This window comes from Mycteria americana, chromosome 7 (genome assembly GCF_035582795.1).
Source record: "Mycteria americana isolate JAX WOST 10 ecotype Jacksonville Zoo and Gardens chromosome 7, USCA_MyAme_1.0, whole genome shotgun sequence".
In the NCBI taxonomy this organism is placed as follows: Eukaryota; Metazoa; Chordata; class Aves; order Ciconiiformes; family Ciconiidae; genus Mycteria; species Mycteria americana.
Window position 1 is genome coordinate 454,359 of NC_134371.1, and position 26,466 is coordinate 480,824.

Below are 26,466 nucleotides of genomic sequence, written 5' to 3' on the forward strand. Positions count from 1 at the left end.
GGGCCGAAACCACGACAAGGACATAAGCTGTTGGTGTAACTACAGACTTTAGAGGGCCAGCGTCTCCCAGGAAATTGGAAAGAACCATTTGGATTGATGAAAGGACCATGTTGTAAAGCCCTTGATAAAAACGAAACAGGAATAAATTGACTTCTAAAAGTGTTTATATTTTGGTCATATAATGTATCACAGCAGTGTATATAATGTCAGTACTGTCAGTAATGTACATCTTATTTGTGAGGTTTGAATTGCAAAATAATGTAAACTTTCTCCTGTGACTAGACTATCATTCTTGATTATTATGCTGCTTTTTTTACCCAGTTGTCTTTGTTGCTATTTTTCTGCCTAAGTTTTCTCAAGAACTTATTAATACCTGTAAAGTGAATCCTATGCTTTAAGTCCTTTTATCGTACTTTTAAAAAGAATTATATAATATTATAGAGATAGCACTTCACACAGTTTAAAACATTTTTATTAACCTGAAGGGAAAGTGAATGAGCTATAGTCCTAATAAGGAGAGAAATATAGCAGTCAGCTGTATAGCTTCAAAGAACCTGCCCCTTGCATGGACAGGGAAGAGTAATAGTTTCTTCAACCTGTGGAACTAACCGAGAGACCCTGTATGCACGTGTCGGAAAAGGCCTGTTGCAAATCTTCTGAAGTTGTTAAACTGATTCTCACTTATGTGCTGTAGGAGATGAATACGACGTATGTGCCATTTGTCTGGATGAATATGAGGATGGAGACAAGCTCAGAATCCTTCCATGTTCTCATGGTAAGCAGCTGTATTGTAGGTTTGGTATTTGTATTAAAACAGCTCTCAAACACCATGTCTCAAACCCATAGTGAGTATGTTTATTGACGATTTATAAAATTTATTTTTGCTAATATGCAGGAGTGTACATACAAATTGGGAAAAGAGCAAACTTTTCTCTTTTTAAAAGCAAAAGGCTAGCATTCCCACTTTGCATTTTTCTTTGGATATACACATTAAAGAAAATCTGGGCTTGACACTGTCCCCTAAATGTCTGTATTTAATAGAGAAACACATTCCAGAGTTACTTTTTATGTTAAAAAAAACAGGCTTTCACTTTGTCCAAGACAATTAAAACCTAAAACGTAATTCAGCTATTAGTTACAGAGGTACGGATGAAGGGTATAGTCTGTCCTGTAGCCTGAAGCCATATAGACCACTGCCTTGACTGCACTTGGAAGTCAGTGTTGTCAGTGCAAAAATTAATGGATTATTTTTACTGTGACAAGTTGTGCACGGTCTGAACAGTCTTTCTCAAATACAGCCCCCTGCAAAAGGTGTATCTAGTAGTCACATACGCATCTATCCACAAGACAAGACTTCTGTTAACTGCATGCAAGTACAAGAAACATTTTAAGAGCTTATATCTAGAAATCTGGAAGAGGCCTGGGCCCAAGAGTGTCTCTAAACTTAAACTTTTTTAATATATAAAAGCTGTGTAAAAACTATCAGAAAAGATAGGATTCATCCTTCCTAGCTTGAGACCCTCTCTCTACCTCCCAGTCTGTTAACTATATTACAGCCATTTTGGCTGGGTGCAGTTTTACCCAGCTTTTTCTCATTAAATTCCTGCTCTGCCCAGGCACTGCAACAGCAAATACCACATCACTAAGAGATTTTTAAAAAGAGGCAACTGCTGTTACAGCCTTACATCCCCAGTGAACGCAGCAGATGACAGACTGAGCTTTGTAGATCCTCAGTCATAAAAAACAATTTCAAAACAGGCTGACAAAGAGCTCTCAGAAGAGAAAGAACAGATCCATAGCATCTGTCCCAGCTAGGGACTGCAAAGTTAACTAAACCTGATCACCAATATCAAAGATTGCTGACAAATAAAACAACCAACCAACCAACCAACCAAAAAACCCAAACAAACACCCCCCCACCCCCCCCAACTAACACCACCATCAGTTCTCATGGAGAACACACTACTAATGTGCTTGAACAGGTACTAAACACAACATGCTTGCCCTTGTAAATACTTAGCTCTTTGCCAGATAGCAGTCTGTTAATAAGCAGAACTAAGTTTTTAATACTGTAAGGAAGGCACTTTCAAACACATTTTTTTAAACAAGGCCAGTATAGTTGCAGTGCTAACTGTAGACCTAATTTAAAATACCTAATTTAAAATCTGCAAAATCACGCGGTAATTTTATTTAATAACAAGGTGCTTCGATACATCTTGGTGGAGGTTAGAGGCATTATGAGGATAATGACGGTGGGCATGTCTGCTGCAAGGTGGGTATAAATCCTCCAGAAGCTTTTGAAGTTTATTTTGCCATACGTGGCCCATTGCAGGACTGCTCTCAGATCCATTCAGTAGAGGAAATGGGTAGTTATTGCATATATCTATATGCCGAGATCCTAATCGATTAGGTGCTTTGTACATAAGGATAGACAGTCTACATGCCAACAGACTTGTGACTAAAGTTGTCTGTATGCGTTAAGTTCTAAAATTCTCCTGTGTTACTAAACATAAATACAATTTAGCAGGTTTCCTTGTCCTTTTCACTTAGATAATGATGCACTTGTATTTTGTTTTCTAACAGCATATCACTGCAAGTGTGTGGACCCGTGGCTGACAAAAACAAAAAAAACATGTCCTGTATGTAAGCAGAAAGTGGTCCCTTCTCAGGGGGACTCTGACTCTGAAACAGACAGTAGTCAAGAAGAGAATGAAGTATCTGAAAATACTCCTTTGCTTAGACCCTTAGCCTCAGTTAGTACTCAGTCATTCGGGGCTTTGTCAGAATCTCACTCCCATCAGAACATGACCGAGTCCTCAGAATATGAGGAGGATGACAATGACAATATTGATAGCAGTGATGCAGAAAATGGAGTAAACGAACAAAGTGTAGTGGTTCAACTACAGCCCAATGATGAAAGGGAGTACAGAGTGGCAAATACTGTTTGAGACTACTAATGATGGATAGTGTATGAACAAAAGAGTCCTTAAGGCTATACTTTACAAACCTTTACGTAGGGAATATATTTTAATCTGTAGTCCATTTGGTTTCTTCAGTAGGAGCAGCAGTTCATGTAGTAGTACTATGGTTAAATCTCTACAGGTAGATTTATTTTTGATTCAGGTATTCAGTCACACGTTCTGTCTTCTCAAAATGAGCAGTTTAACTGGACTTCACAATGCTAATGAATAATGTTAATAGTTTATATCAATAGAAATATCACACAGACTCTAAATGTATCTTGTTGAAATGGGATTTATCTGGAAGTAATTTTTTTCCATTTTGTAGCTACAACCGGGTCATACTGATAGCAATATTTATTACATGTATGGTATGTGTTACCCCTTGAGCCCAACAAAAAATGTATGTGCATGTTTGTATAGAGTTTTCCTAAAAACTGTCACCACTACTGAAAGAAAAATGTAGAAGAGATCAATATGCTATATGCTGGTGTATCAAAACAAAGCAGAAGAAATTCCACTTTTATCTCAAAGCAGGGATTCCAAATAATCCTTTGGAGTTTGCCACAGTAGCTGAGTTTAAGCAGTTCCATTGAGCAATTCCTAGGATAAGGAAACTTAGAATATATGTTCAGTTTTGAGCAGTTGACACGGTAAGATCCACCGTAAAGACATTCATTATCCCTACTTGCTACTACGATGTAGTCTGGCTTCCAGTGCTGATGTGGGAGTTGGGGGGAGGAGGGGGGTGACCAAAACAGAGGGTTTGTTCCACATAGAGAAATAATTTTAGGTAAGTATTCTATTGATCCTCAACTCGTATACCTCTTACTAAAGAGCATTTTATGCTGCATTAGTCTGCTAAACTATGTATATAGAAAATTTGTTCTTTTCAAATACCTGATTTGAAAACAAGTGCTTATAACTGTTCAACAGAACTCAGTACTTACCAGTGTATCATGACAAAAAGTAAATGCTATATAATACCTCTGTAACTATGTAGAAAGTAAAAACATATGTGTAATCAAAATGCAGAGTTTTTTTATATGGCCTTGAATAAGGAAAGCTTGAAAGAATGTTAATAAACGTTTTCCACTTTAAGTATCAGAAGGAGTTTATTGAACTTTTGCATTACTTGCATTCATTGTGTACTCTTCTACATTTATTCCTAGGGTTAAACTATTTTTAAAGAGCCAGAACATGCAACTGTCAAGATCCCGTAGTAAACATTAACCTACGGTGTGCTGTGTCTCTCAGTACAAAGTGCTGTACCGAGCAGTACTACCTGCAGGAGGACCGAGTTACAGAGAAAACCTCGATTTTTGTTCACTTGTCGTTTAGGAGAGGTTTGGCTCAGTCTGGGTCCGTACGTGTGATTTGTGTGGGGGAGAGGGAAGGAAGGCCGGTGCCTGTTAGAGTTTCCTGCCCGCGCCCTTAGAGCTGCAGTCTGTGCGCCTGTGTTCTGGCAGTCAGAAGCACCCAGTCCTGGGCTGGGGCCGTTACGGGTGAGGTCTTTCCATTTGCCATTTCTGACCTAACGGCCAGCGCAGCGACACCCTCCTTGCTTCGGCCTGGCGCTGGAAATCAATTCTCTGGGACTGGCTAAGAGCAGAGAGAGTTTACTTTGCAGAATGAGGCATGGTAAAAGGATAATAATGAAAGAATGATTCATCTTCACACCACTGCCACCAGCAATCCATGGGGTTCACGACAAACAATGTAGTATTACGTTTTCACCGTGTAAAATTCTACTTCAGCTTGCATATGCCTAGTTAAGTCCAAATGTGAAAACTGGTTTCTGAAAACATTACTAAGCTGAAAGATGTTTCTTAAAATAGGTTCCTGCTGTTCATATGTTATGAGTGCGTGTGTTTCTTCATAATTGTATTTCAGGCACCCTAAAACCCAAAGAGATGCAGAACCACAAACTGAAGTAAACTTTATAACATATGCTATATGTAATTCCGGTTGTAGTATTTGCTGCAATGATAAAAAGTAAAATTCCACTCTCTTTATCAGTTTCTCACCTGCTCTTCTCCATGCTGTACAGAGAAAATGTGTGCAGCAAAGGATATTCTATTTCCATCCCAAATACACCGTATGGTTTTTTAAAAAACTTCCATGTTCTAGATTTTCTAAAGGTATTAATGTAAATTTGATTTCAGCAGGCCTTGGCAGTAAACACTGCAGTGCTACTGCCCCTGCCATAGCTCCCTTGTGCCACAGATACCGTTTACTTGTCAGTTGCCATTGCCAGTGAGAATGAAAATTAAAGGACTAGCACTTTATTAGTAGAAATACTTGGGAAGGTTAAGTATCTCTTAGCATTTCTAAGTAGAACTTGCATATTTCATTCAAACTTGCTGGACAAATCTTCTGTCTCGAAAGCTATGGCCTACCCAAACCCAAAGGAAAGGAAAAATACACCTTTTTCTTTGGGCTATGGCCGACTACATCATCCATGTGAAGTAGCACCGTTTCCTCACCATCTGCCGTGAGCGGCTGACTCCCAGGGTTTTTGCTGATGTCAAGTCTGTTGATCTAACTTCAGGCTCTAGCTGTCTTTGAGAACAGGGTGTTGGTGCTTTACAGAGCGTCCTACTCGATTGCCTAGTTGAAAAAAAATTTCTCCTAATAAGTAGTTGTAACTAGTGTCTGAAGTTAAAAGTATTTCATGGGACCTCTGAAGCATATCATCTCTCTGCACAAAACAGCAGAGGTATCACTGGCAGTTACCGTGAAATATTACTTCTATGACCAGTATCAATAGCTCCTTGCAAAACAAGCTTGCACCAAACCTCTCGTTGCATCATGAGAACAAACTGCTTGGAAAAGGAGCCAAAAGAGGACAGGAATTAACACTTGCCCTCAAAGGGGAAGGTAAGCTTTCATGTGCTGGGGGGTGGGAAGAATCTGGTAAAAAGCAACTGGAAGAAAGTGATGAGTCTGACAAGTGTTTTTCTTGACAGGTCAGTAATCAAGGAATGGAGAAGATTTCAATAGCAAAACAAACAACTCTCCTCACCCCCCCGCCAGTGCACAATGTTGGGAGAGTTCCAGGGCCAGGGTTTGAACAAGCAGTACTAACGGGTACCTACATGCAATATAATACAATGAATATTAAAAATTGGGTAGTGTCTAAAAATGCAATGCCATCAGCGGTTCAGAATAGTTAGATGTTTCTACTGAATTCTAACAGAGTTCTAAATAACACGTTCGTTATAAAAGTAAGACCCTCTGAAAGGCTAAGTAATAAGGGCTGCTATAATTAAAATCTGTCTGTGAATTATTATGGTGTAGAAAGTAAGGACACTGACAATTAACTCTGTAAATGTATTTCATAGAAAGTAAGGGACTGATAGAATGGCCTGGAAGTCAGCATTAAAAACCATGTAAAGCCCTGGTACTCTGCACATCAATGCAGCCCTCATCATCTTCCAGCGCGCGCGTGGGAGCTGAGAGGCGTAAGTAACCGGGGACAGAAGGAAACCTTCAGGAAGGGAAGCAGTTCAGCCCGTAGTGAATTACCTTCCTGAGCCTGAAGAGAGAGAACAGCTTGAGAGCTACCCTTAAAAAAACCCACCCTTTGAAGGAATTCTGCCTCTTCCCTGTATTGCTCTTCGTTTGCACATCTTTCCTACTCCTTTGTCCTCATCTAGTTTTTTAAACCCTAATGTACGTTCTGTTCTAATGTCAGTTCTGTTCCTTCACCCAAGCCTTGAATGAGAACATATGCTACAAAAGAAAAAAAAAAGGGGGGGGTGGGGGGGGTGTGCTTGGCTTCCTTACAGTTGGGAACTGCTGACGTAAGGAAAGATGCAAGACTGCTAAAGCAGATGAGCAATCGGAGAGCTGCTCTATAAAATGGCAGGCACTGCGAACCACAGTGAATGAGTTTGGGAGCTCTTCTGGAAACCGAAGAGCCAGCAGGTATTGAAGACAGCTATACGCAAGTGAAATTCCTGAAAACCACGGTGTTTTTCATGGACTAGCAAGAGGGTAAAAAAGGAACAAGCCATGAGCACAAAACCCACGAGAACTGTACAGGTCAGGCATCTTCACTGCTACCGTGTATGAATCCTTTTACTAAATCCTGCGTGGTAAATGGTGAGGGGGATGCAGCCTAATACATTCTGTGACTGCCGAAGTGGTTGGAACAGCACCGGATGGTGTAACGCGGGCTGGCAGGCGAAACCTGAAGCGGTGCAATCCTGCCCTTGGCAAGAGGACAGTAGGTGCACAGCACTGTGTAGGACTTGAATTCAGCAGGTAAAATCAGTTACTCACATGGAACTTTGTAACATCTGAGATGAAGCGTTTCACTCTCTCTCTGTAACTATTTGCAAGGAAAAAAGTATTAATGCAAATTTCTGACCTAGGTCACGATGTAGTGCTCAAACCTTTAGCATAGGAAAATAACCCTTTGTATTGCAATGGGCTATCAATCTGGAAAGGGGAGTTAAATGTAAAATTTGTTGAGACTCCAGGTTATTCCAGAAGGGTATTTTAGGTAGACCCTAGACGCCATTCTGCTGTGGAAATGCAACAACAAATGCATTTGAAAAAGTAATTTGAGCAACACCTAATTCTTACCAAGAAAAAGTATAGAGGTGACATGCAGACAGCCCCTGCAGACACCCAGGGGAATCGATCAGAAAGGAACAATGTTAAAATAAATAAGGAATGGGATGAAAATTGCTTGGTGCGCACTGCTAATGGCTATTCCTGCCTCTGAGGTGCCATTACAGTGAATTCCAGCTGTGGCCTTACTACAGAAAAGCTTTGGGGACAGACACGCGCACCCCCCCTCCAACCAGACAAAACCCTCCTGCAGTCAGAAGGTGAGTGCAGTTTAAATTGGGTTTAGCCAAAGTTTAGATACAGAGCAAAACACGGATTCATGCGCTAACATAATTTTATGGGGGAAGTGAGGTTTGCACCCTCTATACTAGTTACTGCTAAATGTAAACTGGGTTAGGGCTCGGGACTTGTTCTAGTCTGGTCTAACTAGCGCTAAGCTGGAAGATACAGTTCAGCCACTAAGCAACCCAAGTAGCCGGAGAAAATAAACTCTTTGTAGATAAAGGTTTTAGTTAGACTGCAATCTAGTGACGCGCAGAGGAGTGGGCGTAACACACCGAGGACTAAGGTGTAGGGAAGAGAGGGGAGAACAAAGGCATTTTAACGGTAATGCCCCAGCAGCACAGGACTGGCACTGTCGGACACGGAGGACAGTCTTAGCTGGAGCTTCAGCTCCTCTGGTCGGGGCTTTTCCTTCTTTCCCCATCCCCCAGGCTCCCATTGCTCACTACCGCATCTCACCAGCGCCTTGTTCACAGGGCCGCTGGTTTCAGAGTACTTGGGTAGCTGAAGTACCAAAAGCCAGGTAGAATTCTTTTGGGGCAACAGAGACCTTCAATCTCCTCTTCGAGGAGAGCAATTCTTACCCTAATGAATAGATCACGTGGCAAAGGTCTCCTCTAGCTTCTGTTTCGGGGATCGCACAGCAGGTATTCCCACGGCAGGGGAACCCCCGCGCCAAGCGGTCGCATAAATGCAGAATTAAGTGACAAGAAATCACCTCCTAATTTAAGGAGAGCTACCCCGAAGGCTGCCTGGCCTTTGACTAGTTACGTTACCATACTACTGCTGTCTTACAAAACGTACAACTGCGCTTGTATCCAGTATCAGTGTAGTCGGCCATGCAAGGAAGAAGGGCCTCGGAGGATTCCTGTGGGGGGAAAAAATTACCAACAGTCTGATTTTGTTTGGTTGGAATAAATTTATTTCATCTGTCTGTAAACAAGGTGTTTTTAATAGTTATGGCATTTTTTGAAATGCATATTAAATCAGATGAGTTAGACTGTATCCCAGATGTAACAAAGTGCAGGGAAAGAAATGGACAAATCAGCAACAAGAATTTGTTTAAATCTGTACATTATCCACAAGGCCCAACAATAGAAGCAAATACTAGAATGTCCCTAAAGTAGTGCCAGTCGAAAGAAACCCTCGTAGTCAGTTAAAATCCATCTCACAATAGCAACAGTTCATTTTTTTTTTTTTAAACAATAGTATGGCACAGAGTACATATTAAAAAATTCATCACAAGACAGCCAAGTCAGTTATTCCAACCAATACCATCTCCCATTTATTCTTTTGTATACAGAGTTCTGCAGTTCTCTTTAAATGGACATACAAGTTAGTACCGTGCCTGAACTGAGAGTTTGGTTACAGACATTTCAGATGACTAGTGCACAAGGCAGTTCACTCCGTAATTTCTGCAGCAAGGGTGTGACGATTTTAAATCTGATTTTAAATGAAGATTTTAAATTTGAAATGGCATCATTTTGACAGCTTAGCTTTCAAACTACCAACCTTCATCCAAACAGCGGCTTCAGAGCAGCAAAACTCTTTGCCAGTAAGTGATCTGGCAGAAAGGCTGGAGTCAGTCAAGCTCCCAGTGTAGCTGAAGGTGGCAGTTTTCCACAATGACATTGCAGTTTCATATTAAAAACCAAAAACAACAAAAAACCAAACCCCACGACCCCCAAGCTGCAAATTAAAATTGGTCCTATGAAAAACTGAAACCAGACACACTCCAGATGGTTATGTTGGGATATCTAATGTCCATAATGGCATCCTTTTACAAGTCAACTACAGAACAGGAGCTGGCAAAAAAAAAAAAAAAAAAAAAAAAAAAAAGTGCCTGAGCTATTGCAACGATGGAATGTCTCTGGGGATTCGTTCAGGATGGTGGTTTTAAGGTCACGGGAGGAAGTGCATCTGTACCCTTTCATCGTTTTGTGATTGCACTTGTTAAGCAGTACAAGCTTCAGACGTCATGAAGAAAAAGTAAGAGACTCGAGCCTACAGTGAAGTGCAACGACAAAACTGATGTAACATTAATAGCTTTTGAGTGGCAAATTGGTTAAACAAACCAGGCACTATAAAAATGGGTGTAAGCAAACAAATGTGGGTTTAAAAAAAAAAAAAAAAAAAAAAAGAGGGACCGAAGTAAAGATATGCATGCACTTTTTTCCTCCCAACCATGCTCTATGAAAGGAAGACTAGTGAGCTGTGTAATTGCTCAAAGTGCTGAAGAGGCATTGATCAAATTAGATTGTACAATCGGCACCTTGTTTAGTATTTCAGTTGTTTTAGTCGTCAATGTCACGCTAATTGCTAAGACAAAGCAGAGCCTACACTTGGCATATTCCCCTCCCGAGTTTTTCAAGGTATCATGCATATCGTCTGTGTGGTGCAGTAATGGTGCCAGATACGGGACTTGGTTACATACAGTGGTTAACATATAAATGAACAAAGGGTAACTGGAATTATGACATTAGGAAATGGGTAAATAAAAAACACAAACTACCATCTACAGTCTGGTAGCACTGAACACAACTGGGTGGTGGTGAAGACAGTTGCTAGGTGGATGGGGAGAGGCTGCTTAGACGTCAGACCTCCTCAGGTATAAAGCCAGTTCATATGCTTTCTTGTTGAGTGTCCCTCCATGGACACCTTCCTTTCCCATGACTATAACCAATGCTGGAGTACACAAGGAAACAAAACAGAAATGAACAGAATTAAAGAAAAAAAAAAAAAAACCAAACACCTTTCCCCACCAACAAAGGGATACAAAGGAGACACAGGTTCATACCCCATCACCCTGCATTGCTAATAAAGTTTCCAGAATGTAAGGTTTAAAGCTCACCGCCAGGAAAGTTTAATAGCAATCTTCCCCTAATACTTAACAGTCTGCCTAGCAACTAGAACCCAGAGTCTCTCAAGTATTTTGCCATTGAGTATGCCTTCTTATTCAATCCGCCTCCATGGACCCCTTCTTTGCCCATTACAAAGACCAAGACTGAAAGAGAAAAGAAAAAAGTTTTAAAAAGAGTGTGTTAGACAAGGAAATAATGCAAGTTCTAGGCAGTGCAATAAACACACTCAAATTCAAGATTTAGTGTTTGGGTATTAAGCTAGTTTAACAGGAGTTTCGTAAAAACACAGATGTAGACAGGGCTGGGAGAAGGCATGAGCTATCCTCAGGGATATTGCGTAACTATGCGAGTCCCAAGAGTTCACTGCTAAGAAAAATGCCACCAACTATCTCAAAAAAGCAGCACAGTGCCTCTCCACCATCAGCACCATTCATCATCACCTGGCCGTGTCTTAAAAAAACGGGGGAAAAAAAGAAGTGTTGTCAGGGACAAAAGTAGTAGTATACGTAGAACAACTGTGACTCGGAGAGCAGAAGAGGGAATATTCTTATATTCTTATCTGCAGTGGTCACTACTGGCCTAAGAACCAGAGTAACTGCCTGGAAGCTAGCAGAAAAACCCACGGGGTCAGACTTGGGCCAAGACTTTTCATGCAACACTACAACTATAAAACATGCTTCTTGCAGAAGACAAGACGCGGGGAAGATTTTCACGCCGACCCTCTCTCTAATCCCGCAATTTTGGTGAAGTGTCCCAATTGTCTCGCGCACAAGAACATCCTGAGGCTCCTCAACCAGCAGACGCCACTTGCGAGCTGCCAGCAGATGTCACCAGCAGGTACACGGACACAATAAGCGCTGTGCTTCCGCCAGCACAGTAATTGTTTCCCAAGCTAGGAACACTGCAATTGGAAATGCTGCAGTCAGCCTACCTACAGGTGACTGTACATCTACATAGCAATTTGCTCACAAAAAGCTTAAGACAGGCGGTTCTCGTTGGCATTTCACCGTCTGCAGCAGTCAGAACTCTGCTTGTTTCACTTCAGTGCTGCATTCATTCTGCCCGTACCACTGCCACCCAGCTTTAGCCTATAGGCAAATTTTGCTCTAGTTTTGGTTTTATACTTGTAAGCAGAAGTCCGTTGCTCACCCATTTGTTCTAGCCAGCCAAAAAACGCTAGGCCAGATACTTTGAACACAAGGCATGCCACTCGTAGCCAGTATTTTGAGGCACATTTTCTACATCCAAACCTAGTGCCTTCTCCGTAATATGTTTTACTAGAAGTTAAATGAGGAGCACGAGAGCAGGCACGCTAGGATAAAGCAAATTTCTCAGTGATACTGAACTGGATGGGCTTTTTTGCCTGCAGATAGACTTCAGAGAGCTCAACAGGAAGCGCGAGAAGAGTTAGTGTAGAACTTGTTAAAAGGCAAGCAGGAGTAGCTCATACAAGGCATCCACATCTCTGCAGAATAAACTTTCCGTTGAGAAGTTTAAAACAAAAAAAATCTCGTTTCGCTACCAATCGTTAACAGATCCCTACCGAAAGCTTTAGATACCAAGCCATCGTATACTTGGCAAGCTTACTTCAAGCTACAGCCTGCTCTTTCCTGCTTGTCAGAGAGCTGTTTAACCATTGCGCAGCCCAGCGCCCGGCTGCGGTCACGGGGGGAACAGGGACAAGTGTGCCTCCTAGGCAGAAAGCTAGTTTGTCGGCCAGCCCACTGCCACCCACCCCCCTTACGCCACTTCCTGAAATGAACCATTAAACACAGGAGTCTGGTTTTCTTAACAGCTGGAGTCTATGCTGAGGGTCACGTTCTTAATTCAGTGATCTGAAAGTGAAGAAAATCACGCTTACCTCGGCCAGCTCTGCCTACAGCAACATTGTATGTCGGCTCACCACCTTGACTCTTTGTCCTGATGTCCATTGTGCAGTCGCCATCAACATACAGGCTATCTCTGATCACAGAGCACTTCTTTGCACCAAGGGTCAGACCATTGGTGAAGAAACCCTCTCGGTCTTTTCCTACAATCATATCTATTTCTACTGGCTGTCAAAGAAAAAAGTCCAGAGTTAGCACGGTGGTATTTTATCGTTTAATTTCTATTTAGAAAGCGCCCTGTCTCCTGCCGGGAGGATGAGACAGGAAATTTCCCCTTGCTCCCACCACGAAGCGCTCCAGAACCGAGGGCTTTGTTAGTCACAGGCCGTATCGCGCGGGTTTACTGCCGCCGTCGGCAGCGGCACCGCTGCCCTGGAACGCTTCGCAGCCCCAGTCTGCGGCGCTCCTCGGATCCAAGTTCTCGCGCAAGGAGGCACGGCACGACCGGACCAGCGAGCGGGGCACACGCGTGCCCCGGCGGCCGACCGCGCCGGGCCGGGCCGGGCGCTAGCCCCCGCAGGACCGGCCACCCGCCGGCCCCCGGCCCCGGCGCCACCCGGCCGCACCTGCCCGCGCCGAGGGGCACCGGCTCAGCGCCCGCGGAGCAGCCGCGGCGGCCCCCACGGCGCTCGGGGCCGGGCCCGGCAGCGGCGGCCGAGCCGCCCTCTGCAGCGCCGTGCCGCCCCCGCCGCACGGCACCGCGCCCGCCCGCCCGCGCCGCAGTGGCGGCGGGGCCTCGGCTGTGTGGCGGAGGGCGGGCGCGCCGCGCCGCGCCGCCATTCATCCCTGCGTGAGGGAGAGCGCAAGGGCCCGGGCGGGGAGCGCGGCGGCGGGGGCCGGGCGGCGGCGCGGCCCGGCGAGGCGGGGCCGGGGGGTGTGTGTGTGGGGGGGGGTGTGGGGGGGAGACCGCGGGCCCGGCCGCGACGCGGCGGCCTCAAAGTGCAGCGTCACGGCGGGCCCGGCCGCCCCAATCACGGCCCGGCACTGCGCGGCCGCGGGCCCGCCCGGCCCCGCGCTGCCCCGGGCCCGGGCCCGGGCCCCGCCGCGCCCGGGGCGGGGCGCGGCGCCGGCCGGGGCAGGCCGCGCTGCAGCGCGCCGCCCGCCCCGCACGGCCCTTATGCAACGGCGGCGCGGGTCTGGCAGCGCCGGGCGGGCGGCGGGAGCGGGGCCGGCGGGAGCAGGGCGGCGGCGGGGGCGAAGGACGGGCAGGGGCGGGGGAGGGGAGGGAGGAATCAATGGCAGTGCGCCATCTTGGCGGTGAAAAACATGGAGCCAGCGGCGAGGTGGGCATTCACGAACGCCTCCTACGCCGCGCACGTAAGCCTCGCCGCAGCGCCGGGCCCGGGCGCGGGCGGCCCTACGCAAGCCCCGCCGCGCGCGCCCCGCGCGGCCTCTCCCGCCGCCCCGCCGGCTCCCGCGGCCCCCGCGCGGCGGCACCGGCGGCCGCGCGGGCGGGCCCCGCCGCATCGGGCCGCAGCCGCGGCCGCCGCCCCCGCCGCCGGGCAGGGGCCCCGCGGCCGCGGCGCCGCCGGCAGCCGCAGACAAAAAGGCGGCGCGGCCGGCCCGGCCCCCTCGGCGGCGAGGGCTCGCTCCCCCGCCGCCGGGCCCGCGCCGCCTCCCCCCTCACCCGCTCCCCCCCCCCCCGCCGCCCCGCAAGGTGCCCCCGTCCCCCGGGCGCCGCCGCCTCGCCTCGCCTCGCCCCGCCGCTAAGGGCCGCGCCGCGCTCCCGCGGGGCCGGGCCGGTGCCGCAGGCGGGCTCGCCCTTCCCCGCTGCCTCCCCGCCTGCCCCGCCGCCGCCCTCACCGTGATGCTCTGGAAGATGCCGCCGGCCGTGGCTGCCCAGACGTACTTGGCGTCGCAGTAGCCCACAATGGCGGCCTCCTGGCAGCAGCCATCGCACATCAGGTTGTCCACGTAGCTCTGCCAGCCGGCCATCTTCGCGCGGGCGGCGGTGGGGGCGAGCGGGGCGGGCGGCGAGGCGCGGGCCGGGCGGCGGGCGGCGGGGCTGGGCGAGGCGGTCCCGTCCCTCTCCTCTCTCTCCTCTCCCTCCTCGACGGCGGAGCGGAGCCGAGCGCTGCAGCGAGCGGCGCGGCCCAGCCCAGCCCTCCGCGCTGCCGGCGCCGAGGGGCGGAGGGGAGGAGGGGCGCGGCCCGGCGCCGCCCCCCGCGCCGCCCGGCTCCGCGCGGCCGAGGGGGGGGGGAACGGCGGGGCCGCCGCGGCTGCCGCCGGGCGGAGGAGCGCGGTGCGGGCGGGGAGCCGGGCAGCGGCGGGGTCCCGCTCCCGCCCGGGCCTCGGCAGGCGGGCGGGCGCGGCGGGGCCGGGGGCTGCTGCGGGCGGGGCCGGGGGCTGCTGCGGGCAGGCCCGGCCCGGCCCGGCCCGGCGGGAGCGGAGAGCGCTCCCTGCGCCCGCTCGGGCCCGCGTGGGCGAGGGGCGCGGCGGAGCCGGGATTCGTGCGCCCCCGCTGCGGCGCGGCCGCCGCCGCCTGCCCCCGCCCGCCGCCCCGAGCCCCGGCGCGGCCCCGAGCCGGCCCTCGGCGGTGCCGCCTGGCAGAGCGCTGCCGCCCGCCCACGCCTGCTGCCTCCGCCGGCTCTGCCCGCAGCGCCGAGAGCGGCCGGGGCTGGGGGTGAGTACCGGCCGCCGTGCCGCTGTGCCGCCTTCTGCCGTCGGTCCGTGGGTGGGGAAGTGGGAACGCGGCTCTTAGTCCAAGAAGCTGCGCTGTTCTCCGCTTCTGGAAGCGAGGCCGTTGCTCCGGTAAAGCCCCGCTGTTCGAGGTCGATCAAGCAGGTTCCTCCATTCCGTTTGCGGGAGCAGAGCCGCTCCTGAAAGGGCCCGGGAGGGCCCGCTCCGCTGGGCCCGCGTCTCCGCGCGGCCGAAGGTCTCTGTGTGGAGGCTCCGCTCCCCCGAGCCTCTCTCTTGGAGGCAACGTTCGCTCAGCTGGTTGCATTTATGTTTTATTTCTATGCGTTTCATGTCGTCTCCTGCGTAACTCGGCAGCTGCGAGTCTCCTTCAGGAACAGGCCGGTGGTGACGCTGCTGGTAGTTGGCCATACTCTGCCACCCTGCTTGCCTTGGCGAACTGAGCCAATGTCCCGACAACGTAGTAAGACGATTTCTGTATGAAATCGCTGGCCTTGTATTGAGCCGCTGGGCCCCCCATCAGCATCTGTTATGTTCTCTTTCTGCATGGTTTTGTAGGTGGTGATTCCAGGTTTTATTCTTCCGGTTCCACCAAGTTTCTGTTGAAATAATTTGGTTTCCATGTTCCTTTATAAGAGCTCCAGGTCCGATACCAGTATTTTGCTGCATTAATATTTGGCCCTGGGCAGGATGACTGCTCGGAAGGCTGTCCTACCACAGGTTGCAGGCATGTTGCCACGTTTTAGGGCAACGGCTCGGTCTTGCTTAACGTTGAAATTTGGGGAGTGGGGCGGTCACCTTCCATTTGAGCAGGGTGGGTTTCACTTGTAGCTCATCCCTTGGTGTCTGTGGTGATTCCCTGGGGAATGGAGACGGGTGGGATGTGAAGTGGCTGTCCGTGTAATTAACTTTGAAGCTTTAATTCAGGAAGTTATATCTTATACCTGTATATGCCGAGGCACGGTGTGCAATAATTGAATCTGCCTTTTCCTGAGGTTGTATCCCCCACCAGGTGTTATAATGAATATCCCTACAGGATATTCAGGGACACCCTTCAGGGTGTTCTACACCTACAGGATATTCAGGGACACCCTTCAGGAACACCCTTCAGGGTGTTCTTAGTCCTTTCAAAACCTAGTTCAGTTGTCACGGGATCGACTATTGTTCAGATGCTAGATTAGTAGATTGCTTAGATTAGTAGATCCTTAACACAAGAGCTTATTTGCATCTTTTAGCTTAATTCCATGAGTATTTTCTCTATTTTATTTTCACAGTGCCTTTCCCCCTCTGAATTTGGACAGCATCAGAACTTTGTGTTATCCTTTTCCTGCCGTGACAAAAACGTCCTTGTGTCATTGTACCTACCAACGAGTTACAGGCTTTACATTTGCTTTCGGCTTTTTAAATAGCTAAAGCTTTTTGGGAAGTTTGGATTGCCTTCATCATCCTCTCTCTGCCGATGCCTTCCATGGGAAGGAGAAAAAGTTCTCTTCTGCCTGAAGTTGCCACTGAGGGCCACTTCTCTCTTTTAATGCTCTTCTGTAGGAGGTCCCAGTTTAACACTATTACTTGCACAGAATGGAATGCATCCATCTTAAATGAACAGGAGGCCGATGGGTTCGGTATTTTTAAAGTTCAACCAAAATGTGTTTGGTTTCTGTCTATATGGGGTTTGGATTTTTTGTTGTTTTTGCAAGCTGCAATAAGGATTCCAAATTGTTTCACTGTAATAAGTGGATTTACTAAGTCTAGAGGCAGACATCTTATCATCCCGAACCCAGGGGCAGGCCTTGGGAATTTCGGAGCTGCCTGTTTGCTAGCGTCACTGTCCTTTGATCCACGAAGGGTGGGCTTCGCGTGGACGGCAGGCTGCTCGGTACAAGCGTGGAGGCATCTCACGCAAGAACCTGTGGGTTTCCAGGGCTTTAGCCAAAGGCTACGCCGCCTCTTGCCTGGAGGTATCTCACCTTCTTGCGTGCACCCTTCCACGCATTCGTCCGTCCCTTCTGCCTGAGGACCAAGCACGCGTTTCCGAGCCCTCACGACCTCTAATATCCAGCCCTGTTTCGTGGGAGGTAGAGACCCAAGGGTCACTGCCAGCTAGGGGCTGGGCCGAGCCTGGGGGGAAACGCTGCTACGTTAGCAGCCGCCGACCGGCGCGCGAGGCGCTACGTAGCGGTCCCCGGGACTCCAGAGCCTTGCCAGTTTAATGTGTGGTGGGTTCAGTGCTTCACCTCTTTAATACACCCAACGTTTCACCTGGATGTCAAAGAATGCGGAGTGGGTCTGGTAATATTACCACTGCTTCCCAGGGAATATCACCTTTTTTTCATAGCTGCATAAACCGGGTGATCAGTAGTGTGAGTGCTGTTTTGATGAGCAGATTCTGTTAGCGATACAGGTGTCTGCTTTTAATGATTTAAATTGGAAATAACTGCACAGAAGTCTGCACAGAAGTCTCCTGAACATAAATGGATGGATGAGAGTAGAGGATTTGCCACCTGCTTGGTAGCTCGGCTTTTAGTCGTGTTATTTGTGAAGTAACTCTAGTAATATATTTAGAAAGTGAAGTCTAAATTGGGTTACCGTTAGTTAATGTTATGAAACGACCAGGTAGCTTGTATAATTTGCGGATTCAGCAGTCGCCAGTGCTTTTTCTAAAAATCATAATCTTTTAATTCTGTTGTCACTATTAGGTGCCCCATTTGGTCATGTTGTATGTTATACAGTCATTATAATGCTATTTGTATAGACACGACTGCAACAGCACCTTTGAGACTGTTTGATAAGAAAATGAGGATGTGCTCTGTACGTTAAAGACTGTAACAGAGAGGAGTTCCAGTTTTATTTTTTGTTACGAGTCTTAATTGGAATCCGAGACATTCGTTAAATGAAGGATTTATATATAAACAGAAATACTGTTGTTAAAATTGACAGGCGTAGTGGGTCATTTTAAACTTCGGTACCTGGACTGATGTATGAAATGGTGCTGTCTGAACACAAGCTATACCTGTACGATAAATAGTTGCTAAATCGTGATTTCTTGTATTTTAGTCTCTTTCTATGTTCTGCCCAGTAGTTCTCCTTTCTGGAAGGTATTTGCGCGCTACAGCCACAGTCTGGGTTTTTTTATGCAGCTTGTAACAATCATTAGGCTTTTTGCTTCGGTTCAGAACTTTGTCTAAAATTTATGTTGGATCACATCTAAGAAAAATAATCATTTGAAAGAATTTTGAAGTACCGACTGTGCTTAGCCAGAGTGTACTATTTATAGCTTTGTGAGAAACTTGACTGCTTTTATATTAGTAACATAAAAGTTGAAACTGGCTGAAAACTTGCAGGAGGGCGTATATTTTGTTAGTAAAAGAACTTGCAGTTTTCTGTCAGGCGGCGTAACTACCAGAGCTGCTGCCGTGCTCAAAACGGTTGGACAGCCAAAGGTACGATTTCTTACCGTGTCCCAGGTTCTTCCTGCTTTTCACCAAACGGGCCCATTTGGAGAGGGCTTTAACCAGCATTTATGCGTAGACGGGAAGGGCAAGTGACCATCAACAGAATGCAGGTCGGCTTCTTTGTGCAAATGAAACTTTACAGAGCCAAAGCTCGCTCGGTGCATCGTTCGTCTCCAGCATTGCCGGGCCGTTTGCGGTGCCGCTCTGGTGACTTCCTCTCCAGACCATACTGGCTTTCCTGTGGCAGTCTTTCTCTTTACCACAAGTGCTTTCGGAAGTGCAGAGGGTGAAACCGATTTAGAAGCGTTACGAGTTAGCAGATTCACTTCTGCTGATTAAAAGCCAAGGAGCAGTCTGTCTCGTAGCCTCGTGGCGATGAGTAGGAAACGGGCTTTGCAGGGTCCCTCCCCAGCTACTTAAGTGACTTGGCTGAAAAACGAGGAAGCCACCAAAGGCTGGGATGAGTGTTAGCCAGAAATAAAATGTAAAAATGTCATATTTATGAGCTGAGAACTTGAAGCTAGCTTTAAAAAATGCGGTGATACAAAATGCAACAATCATTAGATTAAGACCACAAAGTTTTATTGCATAGCTACGCCTGTGCATGAAAAAGGTCCTGCCAGTGCTAGCGTAGCTATGGCTGCACTACAGAGAGCCCTGTACAGCAGCACTTGAAACCATCCAGAAAGTTCTGAAAAAAAGATGCTTTTCTGGTGTATCTTACGTCGTTTGGAAAGGTGGTTTAACTCCACGTGCAGGTGAGAGTTAAGTCTCCATGGAGGAGGTTTGCCTGGTATGGTTTTACCAGTATAGGGAGCTCAGCAAAACCTTTGTCTTTCTAAGGATTAATTAGGTAAGCAGTTAAGAAGAATTTCCTTTCCTTATCCTTTATTTAGCCATCAAATTCAAACATAACCTAAAATGTAACTTTTAAAATCACATGCAAGCTTAGGGGTATTGCTGTGTCAGATGATAAGGGTATGAGGTTGCTTCCATTTCAGTGGCTTCCAGAAATGCTTTAAATCTGAGGGATGACAGTTCTTTGTGGATCTGATTTACAGACTGGCCAAAGCACTAAAAAAGGTGTCTGACATCATGGAACTTTGCTCAGCTTTTGGATTTTTTAGGTAAGTTCTTGATCTCGCTAAGGTTTATTTTTATAAACCTTAATCCTAGAAATTAAAGTATATTATATGTAAATTCTTACTTGGACAGGTAGTCTCCGGTTCATAATGGTGTCTTCGGTGAGAGTCTCTATATGAGTGAGATGTGCACGATTAGGCCTGTATGACCCAGCTTTCTGTGTATTCAGGTTTATCAAGCAGTCAGGCTCCTCAGGGTACTTAGATCCTGCAGGATTTTGTTTTGGTTTCGATAAAGCAAACAGAACCCAAATCGGTTAACTTTTCAATTGTGAAACAAGGGTATGTACTGTGAAATTCAGTAAGTTTGTAGATAGCTTGACACAGTGGGGGGAAGGTGGTAGCATCTTCAGTCCAAGCTCTTTTATTTATTTTATTCTATCCAAGCTCAGTGGTGACTCATTACGTGCCTTTGTTAACTGATTATTGCGGTGGCTGAAAGGTTGTCTAGAAGTTAATCTGAAAAGTGAAAACTAAGACGAAGAAATGCAGTAAGGGAGTTGGAGAAGCACAAAGTTAGAGGGAGAGAAAGCGGAGAGGTGGAAAATGGAGCAGAGCAAGCACGGGTGCTCAGCACGGTCATTGTTTTTCGGATATTTGTGCAGCGTGGTTAAACGAGAGCGGCTAACAGTCTTAGTGCTACACGAAGTCTATAGCTCTGATCTCCGTGCAAACTTCGCTGGCCGCACTGGGAAATGATGTTAGATGAAAAAGAACAACATTTAACTTTTCCCGGGCTTCATCTGTTGGGTTTTTTTTCTGTGGAAGTTGACTGGTATATAATTGTACCTTTTTAATAGCTGCTCTGCGTTTTTGCACTGTGCTAGCATACATTAAGGAAAAAACCCCAGACTTTTTCTAATGTCGTATGGCGTTGCGGGTGCACTGCAGTCACGCCAGAACTCTCTCCTCTGAACACCACCACGAGGTCGGCAGCATCTTCTGGCACCAAGTACGTGTCGTAGTCGGTGCCAGGTTTTGGCCGCCTGTGCATGGTCACGTTCTGGTTGTTGAACTGACAGGCCTTCGTGTTTTTCTGTCTCGCAGTTTCTTTAGGTGATTGTTTTTGCACCGCTTTCTGCTGCTTATTCAGTCTACCACGTGGTTTAGCCAAGGAGCGCTGAAGTTTTGTTCGGTACGTTATTTCCTTCGTTAAGCCTTCTTTCAGTGACAGTTTCTGTAAGTATGTCTATCTGGGTGATGTTTCATCCTCTGATCACAAATAATTTTGCTGTTGATGCTTGTTATTTGTTAAAAGTCCAAAGGATTTTTGGATCACAGATACATAAATTTATCTGTCATATATGATTTCTACCCAAAACATTGTCTGCAAAAGCATTTAATAATAATTCTGAAGTATAAAAAGCCGTATTTTCCCAGAGAAATGATACAGTTCCAACCTTATAATGCTCTATAAAATTACAAATTTTTTTTCTTGAATGAAACAGAAGTGGCTAAACATTTTTCTTTTTTTTGCAATTCTTTTTTTAATTTAGTACCAAATTTCTCTGTAGCCATGAAGTACTCGGTTCCAGCTGTGAGTAGCAGTCAACCTGCCTGCTGTCAGCTCACCAAAGAAGAGCCAGTGTATGTAGATTTAGTATTTAGAATATTTTTGTGTGAATTTTTGATCGTTGAAGTACTACTTAGTTGCAGCACCCAGAGAATTATTTCAGCCGTAGCTGCAGTGCTGTTGTACTCTCAATTACATCTAGTCAAATAAATACCACATTTTTGAGAAACAAAGTATATGAAAATTATTCTGCTCAAATTTGTCTACATAATCACAAAAGAAGATCAAAGAAAAGTTTTAAAAGACATGAATTACATGCTTAGAAAAGGTGTACTCGGTCTGAAGGTCTAATACTGCTGAACCGTAGAGCAGCCACTCTGGTATGGAAGAAAGGAAACATTAAGAATCTAAGAATGGGAGGAACGGGGAGAAGTAGAATTGAGTAAAGGGGAAAACAGCCTAAAAATGGTGTGGTTTCATGTAGAACATTTTCTCTTCTTTATAAATACCTCCCTGAGGGAAACTAACAATACCCTATCTCGAGCAAACAGCTATTCATTATGAAAAGTAAACATGCCGAGACCGTTCCGGGGAAGAAACGTTGCAGAGGACTGTGGAGCTGAGGCAGGTCTCCTTCAGCGTCGCAGAGACCTGGGAGGTGGCTGCGTGTTTTTGATGAAGCCACGAAAAACGCGGTCATGTTTTTGACTGCGTACCGGTCTTGTCGATGGATCGTGCCCCCCAGCATCGCTGGTCTAACGTCTCCATAGTAAGTGCCGATGGAGGCGAGCGGCTGAATCTCAGATTATATGCTGTTTTGAAGCAGGTGCTGGGTTTTTATTATCAACCTTTACAGCAACTGGGGGTGGACTCGAGGTGGTGTTACTGTGGGGAAGAAGAATCCAGTCATCTGCTGTGTGACTCGCCGTGCTCTCCTGTCCGTCTTCCTGGCGTCCTCATCCAGCAACGCAGCTTGCGCCACGTCATCGGGTCACACGTGGAGTGTCCGCAACGGCTCACACCTGCTTTTTGGTCGTCCGCGTTTCTAACAACGTGTTTCCCAGTGCATGCTTAAGTTATGTGAAGACGTCCATAGGAAAGATGCATCTACTACAGCTTGTCTGTACTCTGGATGAAGATAAATGCCAAATTGGCAAAGTGCTTTTTAAAGATTTGTAGCTCGGGTGTATTACGTTTATCTAGAAAAGTGAAAGGATCCCTCCTATTTCAGTTTTATTTGAAACTCAAATGTAAAATGCAGAACGAGGACCACTTTTCTTAAATGCAAAAACATTACTTCCGTTTATAAAAAAAAGTCTGGCATGCTACTACTGCTTTGACTGAACAATCAGAATAACCCTCCTTTGCTATACAGACCTTGTCCTCGTTGTTAGGTGAGAACAGCGTGCCTAAGGCAGTTGTGACACGCAGCACGGTTGTGGTCACAGAGCTAGAAACAGGGGCAGTTTTAGCAGTTGCTGTTGCCAAAAAAAAGCAGAAAAAGAGAGGAAGGGAACGTTAGCACCAGCTAGACTTTTTTGTGTGTTTGTTTTAATAGACACCCATTTTCTTGTGTTACCATTAGTAGAAGTCTGTGGAGAAGATAGCGATAGACTGCTGGCAGGTGGTCACGCCGTGTATTTAACAGCAAGGGCGTCAGCCTTGCAAAGCCGCCGATAACCTGTTTTTAGGTACGGGTTAGTTGAGTGAATCGGAACACGCACTCTTTGATTGGAAGGAAGTTGAACTCTTGTACTGAAATAGAACAGCTCGGAGGCAGCATTTAGGCACAGGTGTACTTGTTTCTCAAAACCTCCTGTTGGCATGGACCTGGGGACGGTCATCAGCCAAGTAATGGCTGCAGCAGGGGAAACGGCACTTCTCCTCCATGCCGATGATGCGCTTTTCCACTTCATCCCTTGGTAGCGCCTTTCTATCGGACGCGGCTGTTTCTCCTTCTTGTTTACGTATTTTTCTGTAGTTCCAACGATTATCTTTTTAAGAGTAGTTTGTGGGGAAAAATAAGATTGCGCTTCCCTCTCCACGCTTAAGGCATTGTAACTGCACTGGCTTTGGTGGTAGCTTCTGTTATTCAGCAGCATGAGAGGATATTCATCCCTGTCAAATGATTGTTGAAGACTAAGTAAAAAAAAAACTTAATAAGAAAAAAAAGGGTTGTTTTTAATTTAAATAACTAAATATTTTTGTTTCTGTCTTTGCTACTTTAGAAACTATATGCTGTAACAGGAAAATAAATACCACAAGAGGAGTTAAGTTTATAACTGTAGCATAACCACGGTCACCTTACAGCGTGCAAAGCAGTGCTTTGAGTTCAGCAGAGATCAGTCGCGCGGTTCTGCCCTCTCTGCTGCAGTTCCCGTCTTTCTCCTTCCTCCTCCCCGTCCCCGCGCTGACGGCCCTTCCCCGTGCTCTGTCCTTCGCTCAGAGTAGCAGCCTGGTGTGTACGAACATCTTCTGAAGTACGGGAAAAAATACTGACTGATTGATTTCCAGGTAGTTGTAAGGTAGTTTTTCTGAAGGGTGTAAAAATGAATAAATAAACGTCCCAGGTAGTTTTCAAAATATAATTAAAATATGGTTAAACTTAATCCACTCTTCAGGTATTTTCAGTATTAACCAGGAATACCTTTTTTTGCCACAGTGCAACTGCTATTAAATACCGCTACAGTAAGTTCCTTTCCACAACTAAAACAGCGATCTTATTTACACACTGCTGCAAGGACGGCAGCTGGTGTCGTAAAGTATTTTCTGCCGAAAGAAAAGAGAATAGAGAATGTAACTGGGGCATAGATCCAAAGAATGGAATTCAAGCGCTGAAATCCAAAGCTTCAGTGCTGAAATTGTCCTGAAACCTGCTTTGTTGCTGGCTGCTCTCTGGGCGAGCAGACCCCCTGCGGGCGCAGGGCCCGGGTGAGGTCCCCGGCTGTGGGAGCCGCAGGCAGCGGCTGCGGGAGAGCCCGCAGCTCTGAGGACGGGGTGCAGGATGCCGCCCCGCAGAGCCCGCAGCCGGAGGCAGCTCTCCTCCGGCGTGGTCCTTGGAGAGCGTGACCTGCAGGCTGCTCTTTGGGAACGGCTCGCAAGCGCCAGCTCCGGGGTCCTCCTGTGAAGTGAAGGGGCATCTGCTTCTGGGGGGAGTTCGGGGGCCGTCGCCCTTTCCACGCAACCCTTTGAGAGCGCTTGGCAAGAAATGGGAAGCCCAGGATTCAAATCCCTTCTCTGCCTGAGAAGTTACAAACTTTCCACGTCTCGAGAGTGCCTGGCTCCTGGCGACTGGCTTTTGGCAGGAGTGTGCCGCCTTCCCTCCCTCCCTCCTGCCTGCGCCCGGATCCCCGAAGGAGGAGCGGTGCAGAGCGTGTGGCGGTGGTCAGAGAGCGCTGCCGAGGAGAGGGGTGCTGGGTACGCGCGTGGCTCCGCAGGCCGGCGCTCCTCTCGCTGCCGCAGGCGTGTATTTCGAGCGCTTTGTCCCTCTCCAGGTAGTGCCGTGCTCTCTGTTTGGTCCAAGGCACAGCAGCTTCAAAATTTAGCTCATACGCTGTAAGAGTAATGCCAACAGACTTCTCGTCGTCTGTGTGTGACAGCTTTGAGATGCTAGGCTTGCTGCTTCTAGATAGTTTTGTGAGCACGTTTGCTATTTTTGGACTGCAAATCTTTCGGCGACTTCCAAGACCCTGGCACTAGATGGAGCTTTAATCTACTTGCACTTAAAAGTCTATTAAGTTTAACCACAAGTTAAAAATAGGGAAGAATAAATGAAGGTATGTATGCCTGCTGCCACATTTACAGTGCCCTTTTCCCCTTTTGTTAGCGAGTGGTGTAAATTATAATTTAAATTTAATTTAAATGAAAATTAAAATATTGCAGCAGAATCTCCTTGATCTAGTAGGTGCTTTGTATTCACTCTTACGAGCACCCTTTAATGTACTCTCAGGCTCATGGGAGAGGTTGCTGGAAGTTAGATATGCTGGAAATGTGCTGCATATCTAAGCTAATAGCTAGGCTGTGCTGAGTAAAGGTAATGCCGTTTTCTGAACAAAGTTCCTGTTTATATTTCAGGATGGGGTGGGAGTGACCAAGCCTTCTGTTTGCTCTGCTCATTCAATAATGTATTTGCATTTTCACTTCATGCTACCAAAGCCAACAATTCAGAATCATCTGTTATCAGTCACTTCATTTTTTTTCTCCATGTGTTACCCTTGAAAATATTGAACAAATAGAAACAAATAAAAACCAGCTTTGAAACTGTAGTGCTTAATACTTTTCATTTAGCAAGCACCATGTCTCACCGGCTGCACAGCACATATCAGAAATTTAAGACCATCTCTGCCTTCCACAGAAATAACTGGAAGCAGGTTTAGTTTTGTTCTTGGGTGCATGTGTTCTTATCAACAAGAGACTGGTTCAGTCAAAACCTTTGTCCAGACACTGAAGTAGCGAATATGTAATCAGCTCCTATTCACAGCCCCTCTGCTATTCTATTAAATGGTTCAATATAGTAAACCAGGAGATACGTGCTTGGGAAAAAGTCACAAAGCATGTTGTGCTCAGAACGCTGGAGGTGATAAAGAAGATGACTGCGTATTGCATCTCACTCCCATCGTCTTCTCAAGGTCTAGTCCTTCAGTGTCTTTCACCTTTTATCAGCAGGACTGAGGGACTCCGCACATACCACAGAAAGAAAACCTTTGTAGAAAACTTCACGTGAATGTGGTATTGCCAATATGAGCCGAAGCTCGTATTTCTGGAAGATTTCTACTATACTACAAAACCGTTAAGGAACCGTATTCTATACGGAAGAGTACGTGCAGCATTGGAGACGACAGGGTTTGCATATGGCGATCTGATTACGGTATTGGCCACACGGAGTAGGGAGACGGCACACGCAGCTTTCAGAAGAAGACCCTGCTGAAGAAAGTAATTTAGGTGGGTGTTTCGTAATTGACCCGGCAACATTTTAATTGCTACTGGTGACCAGATTAAGTGTATTCAGAGTCATAATTTCCATATGAATCAATGGAATTTTGGTGCTTAATTATCTTTTAAGAATTTGTTCTTACGAGGTTGTCAGCAGTTGCATTCAGTCTGTACAAGTTCATTAGTACTGGTTTCAAGGGAAGTGGTTTGCCACCCTTTG

The 26,466-nt window shown here is 46.8% G+C and overlaps 3 protein-coding genes across 24 annotated transcripts in view; 2 read left to right on the forward strand and 1 right to left on the reverse strand.

Moving 5' to 3' along the window:
* The window catches only part of RNF13 (ring finger protein 13), a 45,089-nt gene extending 41,109 nt beyond the window's left edge, over nucleotides 1-3,980 (forward strand). For both annotated transcript variants that reach the window (XM_075506674.1, XM_075506675.1), the window contains 2 exons: nucleotides 695-775; nucleotides 2,584-3,980. In XM_075506674.1, coding sequence (XP_075362789.1) covers nucleotides 695-775; nucleotides 2,584-2,948 — 446 coding nt within the window. In that variant the 3' untranslated portion in view covers nucleotides 2,949-3,980. The remainder of the gene's footprint in view (nucleotides 1-694; nucleotides 776-2,583) is intronic.
* Nucleotides 3,981-8,722: 4,742 nt separating this feature from the next.
* Nucleotides 8,723-14,698, reverse strand: PFN2 (profilin 2). 2 transcript variants are annotated; one of them, XM_075506703.1, is made up of 3 exons: nucleotides 14,374-14,692; nucleotides 12,546-12,738; nucleotides 8,723-10,508 (listed from the first exon to the last, which is right to left on the reverse strand). In XM_075506703.1, exons 1-3 carry the CDS (start codon nucleotides 14,503-14,505, stop codon nucleotides 10,411-10,413), a joined length of 423 nt encoding a protein of 140 aa, XP_075362818.1. In that variant the 5' UTR covers nucleotides 14,506-14,692; the 3' UTR covers nucleotides 8,723-10,410. The 2 variants fall into 2 exon arrangements, with proteins under 2 accessions (XP_075362818.1, XP_075362819.1); XM_075506704.1 differs by lacking the exon at nucleotides 8,723-10,508 and adding an exon at nucleotides 10,515-10,827 and having other exon boundaries at nucleotides 14,374-14,698.
* Nucleotides 14,699-14,843: 145 nt separating this feature from the next.
* Nucleotides 14,844-26,466, forward strand: part of LOC142412069 (uncharacterized) — a 69,403-nt gene continuing 57,780 nt past the window's right edge. For 11 of the 20 annotated variants that reach the window (XR_012776360.1, XR_012776361.1, XM_075506677.1 and 8 more), the window contains exons 1-5: nucleotides 14,844-15,193; nucleotides 19,721-19,786; nucleotides 20,629-20,936; nucleotides 21,298-21,388; nucleotides 25,977-26,261. The gene's annotated coding sequence lies outside the window, so the exon portion shown is untranslated. Of the gene's footprint in view, nucleotides 15,194-16,318; nucleotides 19,787-20,628; nucleotides 20,937-21,297; nucleotides 21,389-25,976; nucleotides 26,262-26,466 lie in introns of those variants that run through there. The other 9 variants (XM_075506693.1, XM_075506695.1, XM_075506686.1 and 6 more) reach the window with 8 other exon arrangements.